Source organism: Boleophthalmus pectinirostris, unplaced genomic scaffold (genome assembly GCF_026225935.1).
Source record: "Boleophthalmus pectinirostris isolate CB_2022bp ecotype Guang Dong unplaced genomic scaffold, ASM2622593v1 HiC_scaffold_18, whole genome shotgun sequence".
NCBI lineage: Eukaryota > Metazoa > Chordata > Actinopteri > Gobiiformes > Gobiidae > Boleophthalmus > Boleophthalmus pectinirostris.
In genome coordinates this window covers 45,092,964-45,101,973 of record NW_026571133.1, presented here as the reverse complement: position 1 = coordinate 45,101,973, position 9,010 = coordinate 45,092,964, and the positions used below count along the sequence as shown (strand labels likewise).

The 9,010-nt window shown below is 37.7% G+C and overlaps 1 protein-coding gene across 1 annotated transcript; it reads right to left on the bottom strand.

Moving 5' to 3' along the window:
- Positions 1-611: 611 nt before the first annotated feature.
- Positions 612-8,589, bottom strand: nopchap1 (NOP protein chaperone 1). Its single transcript, XM_020923661.2, has 4 exons — positions 8,470-8,589; positions 5,995-6,066; positions 5,411-5,544; positions 612-2,196 (listed from the first exon to the last, which is right to left on the bottom strand). The coding sequence occupies exons 1-4, from the start codon at positions 8,528-8,530 to the stop codon at positions 2,020-2,022; spliced, it is 444 nt and encodes a 147-aa protein (XP_020779320.1). The 5' UTR covers positions 8,531-8,589; the 3' UTR covers positions 612-2,019.
- Positions 8,590-9,010: the final 421 nt, after the last annotated feature.

The following is a 9,010-nucleotide window of genomic DNA, read 5'->3' as shown; positions in this document are numbered from 1 at the left end:
TCAAATTAGAATATAAGTCTAAATAAAGAAATGTAATTCTGTGTAATGTAATGAACTTAATGTAAATGAAATGATACTGACAGTATGGAGAGGTGGCAGAGGGATCCACCACAATCACACACCCAAGTTCAACATGTCCCTATTGTTCAGTTCTTTACAATCTTTTCTAGGGGAACCATCATTTTTGTCCAGGCCAGTTTCATTAGTTTTTTTTTTTTTTTTATAATTCTGTTGAACAATTCAAAAACAGTGTCTGGTTATCATTGGTTATTTGTCAGGATTTTTTTATTTATTATTGCTTTTCTTAATTTCGAGTTATTTCAGTGACCATTGTTGATTTTTCTTTCATTACCAGAGGAGTACCAACAATTTTGTCCATGACTGTATCTAGCTTTTGTCTGTTTTTAACAGGCTCCTCGTTGAATGTTTACTTAACACACGGCAGTTAGCCCTTGGAATTCTTACGGACTGCGAAGTAACATGGCTTAAAGCTCACAAGAGTCCATTTAGTGTAATATTGCAACTGACTTGTTCCTTGTTTAGTGAAATTGGATTTCAGCACAATTTCCTTAAAATCTGCAATCGCAAAACAAAGATTTTCATTTCTGTAATTCACGACCATTGAACCTTTATTACAATAAAATGTGTTTAATCAAAATATAAACAATCTTTTTTGTCATAATAATCACTTTTTACATATGGCACATGTTTCAGTTACAAAAGTGGCTCAGAGTTTAATCATTCAGAGTTAACAGAAATACTCCAACTTACAGTGTTGTTTTTAATTTTAAATTTTAAATTTAATTGTAACATATCACATATTTAATTTCATAAGTTTCACTCTCTTTGCTCCCTGTGCTAAGTCACTACCCCATCAGAGCGCGATCACGACATAATCAGCATGCGTCGCGCTGATCAAACAGCTGCACATCACAGCAGGTTTGTCACGTCGCTGTGCACAGTTTAGTTTCAAGTTTTGGCATATTTATGGTGCGTTGTCGTTTGGGAGCATGGGTGATGTAGGCTTGTGGGAGGAGCCTCGTACAGGTTTGTACTGTTAACCATAAGGAGGGTTTGAATAGGGCTCAGGAGAGATCTCTAGATGACTCAGACATGCATGGATGAGTCTAAAACATCTTCAGACGTGTTTATGATGAGGAACAGCATTAGGACATGGGAGAAAGCTACAAAAAAATTGATTTTACAGAATACTCCCTCTTTACACAAAGATCAAATATAAAAACTATTTTAAATTTGTGGAAACTTTACGATCCACTTTCAAATATCTGTCCGGTCATTTCATTTCTCAGATTGTTGGTCTTCTCTTCTGCAGATGTGAAGTTCCAGTCTCTTGTTATCCATAAAGCAACAAAAAAACTGAACTTGATGTTATTGCTTTGTCTGGAATGTGTCACTGTATGGCCAAACCAGACCAGGTTACAGGTCAGATCTGTGGAGAGGCGACCCCGCTCACAGTCACAATGCTTGTTTTTCTAGGTATTTGAGCAGTAAAACCACCTGTAAATGAATAAATGTAAAGTAGAACTGTTTAAAGTCACACTGTGGAACATTCCAGTTCAGAGCAACAGCTGCACAAGCAGGTGATGAACCCCCCAACCAAAAAGTTACAAAATGCACCTTTAAAAGAAAAGTCTGGTTTTGGAGATTATTCTTCATAAACGACAGCTTCGTTACACAGTGAGGACTTTATGTGTAATAGAACCATGTGTTTGCTGTGAACCCAGTTGATACTTAGCAGCTGCAAAGTAGTGCGATGTTAACTGGAGGCACTGCTCTGTCTGAAGCTCTGTCACTCAAGACAGACTTTGTTTTAACGTGATCTGAAAGACCAGAATGAACTGATTTACAATGTGAAAACCTCCAGTAACGTGGTTAAAAGGTGAAAAGTCCATTTAGCCTACCGGAAAGTTACACAATGCAGCTTTAAAAAAAAAAATCGAAAAATGACAAAAGCAAAAGATCCAAATGTGTAAAAACTGTAGATGTGTGGAGACGTCCTCATTCAGTCGGCTGTAGGACCTGTATCTGGGCCTTCCTCTTGGGTCCGGGCAGTTTTATGTTGAGTTCAGTCACTTCTGTCTCATCTTCACTTTCAGAACCAGAACCAGACCCAGAATCCTCAGTCTCCTCCTCTGAGCCGCCGTCCGACCCGTCCAACTCCACCAACGCGACGTCCTGAAGGGGAATGAGGACAGGAAATGTGTGGTTAGCGGGCTAGTTGTTATTAGGATTGATGACAAAACTCCGCTCTGGTCTGTGAGAGCTGGGAAAAGTGCTTCTGAACTCATCGTGGTGAATAATGAGGACGCTGTGAATGCAGAAGGGAAGTGAGAAAGAACTTTGGACCACTGCAAACTGTTTACAATGAACTAGTTCTGTTTTTTTATGTTTTAAAGACAGAAAAATAAAAAAAGGAACCCATATTCCACTTGTTTCTGATCTGTTCTCTTCCCGGAAGACAAAGTACACAGTGGTGAGGTATGTGTGTGACTGCAGTACATTTTGAAGTACAATTTATAAATAAGCAAAACTAGAGTTGTTAAAAATGTTTAAAATACTGTATGACCGTAGTTAAAATGCCGATGAACAAGGTAAAAGGAGCTGTTCGCTTGATGCGGTAGCTTGAAAACTACAGCTTCATGACCTCACAAGGTGGAACAGAGCGTTTTGAGCTTTGAAGATGTAGACAGACTAATAATAAAGAGTTACTCAAACATGTGAATGAAACAAACACAACTCCAGGTGTGTTTTTGAGAAGGGAACAACATTAGAACATGACTTAAAGCTCATAAGATTCACTTTTGTGTGATATTGGACCTGGATTAATATTGGAATATTAATCTTAAAAAAAAAAAAAAGTACAAAAGTTTAGAGATGTATCACCAGGAAAACAGATATCCATGAATTGTTACTTAAAAGTGATGATTGATAATATATTATAAAGCTGTGTGTGTTTGTAATGTGTATGTGTTTTGTTTTCCATCTTATTTCTCTAGAGACATTATCATGTACTTCACTACATACTGAATAAATATCATGTAGATGAAATGTTGTAAAACTGCAGGGGAAGGATTAACTCTAACTCTCAGAAGATTATGATAAAGAAATGAAATAAACATCACAACAAAGTAAAACAGTGTGGTGATTAAAAAGCTGTTTAAAAAGTTTTGAGTTTTGAGAAAATATAATCACAATACAGCTGGACCTGATTTTTACTGATTCAAAACACAGAAAAACAGAACTAGTTTACAGTGTTCCAGAGTTCTTTCTCACTTCCCTTCTGCATTCAGAGCGTCCTCATTACTCACCACCATGAGTTTAGAAGCACTTTTCACAACTCTCACAGACCAGAGAAGAATTTTGCCGTCTACAACCAGGATGCTAACTAGGAATGAACATTTGATTAAATTTTCTTAATCGATCGTCGGGAGAATTAAAGATCGATTATCGATTAATCATTAACATTTTTATATTAAAATGATCATCATTATTATTACTATCTGCCCTCCTAATCTGCATAAATAAATTCAACTTTACGACATATAAACTGTAACCACTCTAGAGCCACATCAATCCGTTTGACATTATAATGTGTTTAATGCAGCACAACTCTCACAGAAACAAACTTAAAACCACATGACTCATTTGCATAAACTAAGCGGAGAAAAAAAAAAACAGCTCTTGTGTTGCTGATGCGGTTCAATTTCTGTCGGACTAAAGGACATGACTCAGGTGAATACAGGTTAGTGTGACCAGATTTGCGTTTGTCAAAGCCAGGACAGCGTACGGGGGGAGGGGGGTGGGGACTCGTCATCCACATTGAGCGACTCTCACCTGGCAAAACTTTTCTCCCCTGGACACCGAAACATATGTGCTGCTTTATACACTGTGCACATGGACTCACACTTGTCCGGAAAGGAAAGTGTGGAATTTCTTGTACAAGTCATCGTTAAATCCACATTTGTGCTTCGGTACGTTGCAGACTGACCGACTGTTTGTGTCTCGCTCCTTCTGATGCAGAGACACATGTACACACCTGTTTGTCCCCGGACACAGACATTTGGTCATCCTACGCTACACACAGCGACCTACATTCGGTTTGTCGATTAAAATGAACGTAATCAATGAAATTCTTAATGATCAATTATCAATTAATCGACTAATCATGCCCATCCCTAATGCTAACACACACTTCTTGATTCTCAGACATTAAACCTCTTTATAATTAGATGCAGACAGAACATGTGGATTGATTTTGACCTCAAGAGCTGCTTAAATAATCTATCTGTACTGGGACAAGATGTGTTGCTCAAATACATGGAAATAAATCAGGTCCAGGGCTTTATGTCTATTATAGACTCTTTCTGATGGGGGTTTTAGTTGTTTTAGCTGCACAATGTACTTTTCTAGATGCAGATGTGTGTGAAAGATTGAAACAGCTGACTCACTGCCAAACTAAATTCACCTGTTGGGACCAATAAAGTAACTTTAAACACAACGAAAAAGTCAAATTTACACGAGGAAATGTATAGTAACTATCTATCACTATTTTTTTTTTACTTTTTTGGAGCGCCTGGATTCTGTTGTGTCTAAAGATTTGATCCTTTTTCCTAGAGCGCCCTCTACCTGTTCTCACTGATTGGAAGACCTGCAGCAAACAGACACATTTTTTTGTTTTCTCACTGTTCATCCTTTCAGGCATCATCTAGTTAATTTTAATACTTTTATTTTGAAATATGTGCTTTTATTTTGATACTCCACACCAGTCCACGGAACCAGACGTTTGAAAAATAAGTGAGAGAGATGAGAAGTTGGTAAAAAGGTGATAAAAATGGACTCATACAGCTAAAAAATCTAATTTAGTGCAACTGCTACAGAAGCAAGGCCTGTATGTATATATTTGAACATTTAATTTAGGGAATTTCATGGGTGTATACATTACTTAAAAACTAAATTGTAAAGTTAAAAAAGACATTATTATAGTTAACAGCCACGTTATTTATATAAATGGTAATTCATGACGTTATTTTGTTTCTATCATGCAGCCTCATATATGCTGGTGATAAAGACAGATGTGTGATAAATTCATTTATTTATTTTCATGTTCAAATAAGCCAAATTTTAATTTGTAGTAAGTGCTTTACTACAAGTTACTGCACTCTCAATATACATGTACTGGAAAGTGAAATTATTAAAACATGGCTGATTGTATTTTTGTATTTTCTCTTGCAGTTTCACTCTGTGTTCATAAGAGGAGCATTAAATGTTAAAACTACTACAGCTGTGTCGTCACTGTCAGAGTTGAGCTCTGTCGAGCTGGTGAGGACAGTACAGTAACAACTGAACCTTTCAAATTGTAATATACTAATAAATACAGTAAATCCGTCACCATCTCGATGACCCTCGGTGCCTCGTCCACGTTCTCAATGTCGAACTGTTCCGCTGACCCCGCCTCCATCTCCCTCTGCAGCTTCTGATTGGCCGCCGCCATCTGAGGCAGGAAGCTCTGCAGACGATCCAGGACTAAAGAGGAAAACATACAACAGACCCATCTGTCAAAGCCTTTGAAATATAACCGTGACGTTGACAAGGTTGACATTATAATGCGTAACTTTTCGGTTGGGGGTCCGTCACCTGCTTGTTTCTATGGAGACGTTACTGCGCTGTCTGGAATGTTCCACAGTGTGACATTAAACAGCTTCACTTTATATTTATTCAATTACACATGGTTTTATAGCTCAGAAATCCCTAGAAAAACAGATATTCTGACTGTGAGCAGGGTTTCCTCTCCACAGATCTGATGTGTAACTTGGTCTGGTTTGGTATCCATGCAGATAAAAAGGTTTAATGCCATATTGTGAAACATTCCAGACAAAGCAATAACATCTCCATGGAGAAAAGCGTCTGACAGATCCTCCAACAGAAAAGTGACCCAATGCAGCTTTACGTTTCTACAGTAAACATTGTTCTCACCGCTGCTCCTCGGGACTCTCTCCGTCTGGGGGCCACTGGGTTTTGGTTTGAGCAGCAACTTCTCACTGAAACCTGGAAACATAACATCAAATCAAATGAGTCTTATTCTATTTTAATATTTATTTTGACCCCAACTACAACAGTACATACACAATCTCTGCTTGAAAGTATTCAAGTACTGTATTTTCCGGGCTATTAGATTGCGCTCTTAAGCCTCCAACCACATCAAAAAACGACTGCGCCCCACAATCCAGAGCCCTATACACGAATCCACTGGGGTGTCCCAGCACGACTTCAGTAAACTACAAAACCACACCACCCACAGAACACACAAACACACACGGAGCAGACAGCAACCGCACAGAGAAACACACCCACAGACACACTCATCACTCCACGCCGACGAGGAACGTGCGATTTGAAACATAAGGGCCAAAGAAACGCAACGGATTCCCCCAAAACATTTTGTGGTTTTGGTACATTCTATTTGAGATTCTTTTTTTTTTTCTTTTTTTTTTGGCGATGAAGCAGCAGGTGGCTTTTCTCTGCACACCTGTTTCATCTGTGCGCTGTGAAAGTTTTTTTTTTTTAAAGCAGGGGAAATTCTCTGTAAAAAAGAAACCGTCTGAGTCCAAATACTGTGGAGACATTGATATTTTTAGATAAAAATGAATAAAATGACCATATATTTCCATCCTTATTGTGGCATAAGCACAGACAGAAAGTAGTAACACGAGCAGAGTCACATTACATCCTGATCTCCAATTTGTTCCAACTTTTTCTTTTAACCCGACCGTTACATCATGAACACAGACTCCAGGTTAATACATTCACACTTTGTATGTTGAAATCACAAACATTCAAATATTTAATCATTCATTTATTCAGTATAAATCTTTCTATCAGAACCTCGATGATCATGTTGATTGTTCTATTTTCACTCTGCCTGTTACATATTTTTTTGGCCTCTTGATGGCGCAGTGGAGCAAATGAAACACCATGAAGCATCGGCTCAAGAGTCGAGCAAATGGATGGAACGCTTCAGTGCTTCATGGGGCTTCATCTCACCATCACTAGAAAATAGACCATTTAATGACATTTATAATCCAGAACGCATAATAGCCTGGAAAATACAGTATTTCTCTTTGTTATAATATTATATTGTGATGTGTGAGCTCCTGTGTCCAAACAATTACCCTTGTAGATCAATAAAGTGTAAGTCTAATTTATTAAAATGTTATTAAATTAAAAGCCTCCTACTATGGTACATATTAAGATTCCTAATTTTGTACACTAATAAATGGACAATGGTTTATGTTTAATAGGCCTCTAACTGCACCTCATCTAAGGCTCACTGTGGCCTTATATTTACTCAATTTCTAGTAGCTCTCTGGCATTTTCCTTTTGTACAGGTAGCTCAGGAGAAAAAAGGTTGGAGACCCTTGTCCTAGACGAAGACAAACAAATAATAGAGTTACTCAAACATGTTTGAATGATGCAAAACACAACACCAGGTCAGTTTTTGACGAGGTACTAAAATTTTAACATGGCAAAAGCTCACAAGAGTCAATTTTCCGTAATATAGGACCTTTACGTTATTTACAACTAAGCAGTGTTGGGAAGTAACAGATTACATGTACCGGAGTTATGTAATCTGAGTACAAATTATGAGTAACTGTATTCAGTTACAGTTACTGTTTCAATGAGTGGTAATTAGATTACAGTTACTTTGTTGAAATAAATGGATTTCACTGCGGTATTTTCCTGTTTTCACATTTTGGGCTAAACCAGGACTAAACCAGGACTAAACCAGGTCTAAACCAGGTCTAAACCAGGACTGAAACCAGGACTGAAACCAGGACTAAAACCAGGACTAAAACCAGGTCTAAACCAGGTCTAAACCAGGACTAAACCAGGACTAAACCAGGACTGAGACCAGGACTAAACCAGGTCTAAACCAGGACTAAACCAAGACGAAACCAGGACTAAACCAGGACTAAACCAGGTCTCAACCAGGTCTGAAACCAGGTCTAAACCAGGTCTAAACCAGGTCTAAACAATATGACACCTAACAGTGTGTAGTTTTAAAAAGCATGACAATATCAAGTAATCCAAAGTATTCAGATTACATTACTCACTTTAAGTAATTTAATGGATTATATTACAAACTACATTTTGGGGTATGTAATCTGTAATCTGTAGGGGAATACATTTTAAAAGTCACCTTCCCAACACTGCAACTAGGAACATTTAAAACAGATTGTGTAAAATAGAGACAATGCAGAAAAAAGCATTGGCTATATTACACGTGTCTACTCGTCATCGTGTAGTCTAGTCATTACGGTTACGTGATCTGTGATTTTTTGCTCTCACTTAAGATACGGACCACACGCTTTACGTCAAATTATAGTTTTTAATTCCGTTCTAGATCGTTTTTATTTACACTGGTCATAGCAGAAAAGACGTAAACCTGACCTCGCTCGTCGCCACAGCTCAGTAAAGCGTCCGAACTCGTTTTTGAGGAGTTTATTTCCATTTTTCTACGATCCCGCAGTGTTTATTTTTTTCACGTGTGTCTTGGGGCGATAAGATCCGGGTAGAAGGTTAAAAGCAAAACTGAACGCGTCATTTTAGCGCGCCCTCTGCTGGACAAGCTGTGGTTAACGTGTAAAGCGCTTCCAAATAACACGAGATAAATTACTTTAACATCTTTATCTTTCATAAATAAGTTATAAAATATGTTAAATTTGACGTTAGATAGGTTTAGGTGGAATATTATGAGCTAGCGCATGCGCAGTGAAACCAAAATACACCTGCGTGTCACTTTTAGATCCTGTGTGCAATAAGATGCCTCACTGTATTTTATTAACAATGCAAATAACGTACGTTTACCTTATTCTTTCCTAATTTATACAAAACGTCATAATTCGTAAGTATAAATTATATTAAGGTGATACAAACCCATAATTATGAGATTAAGTCTATTTTTACAAGCAGTTTAAATTTACCCTGTGAT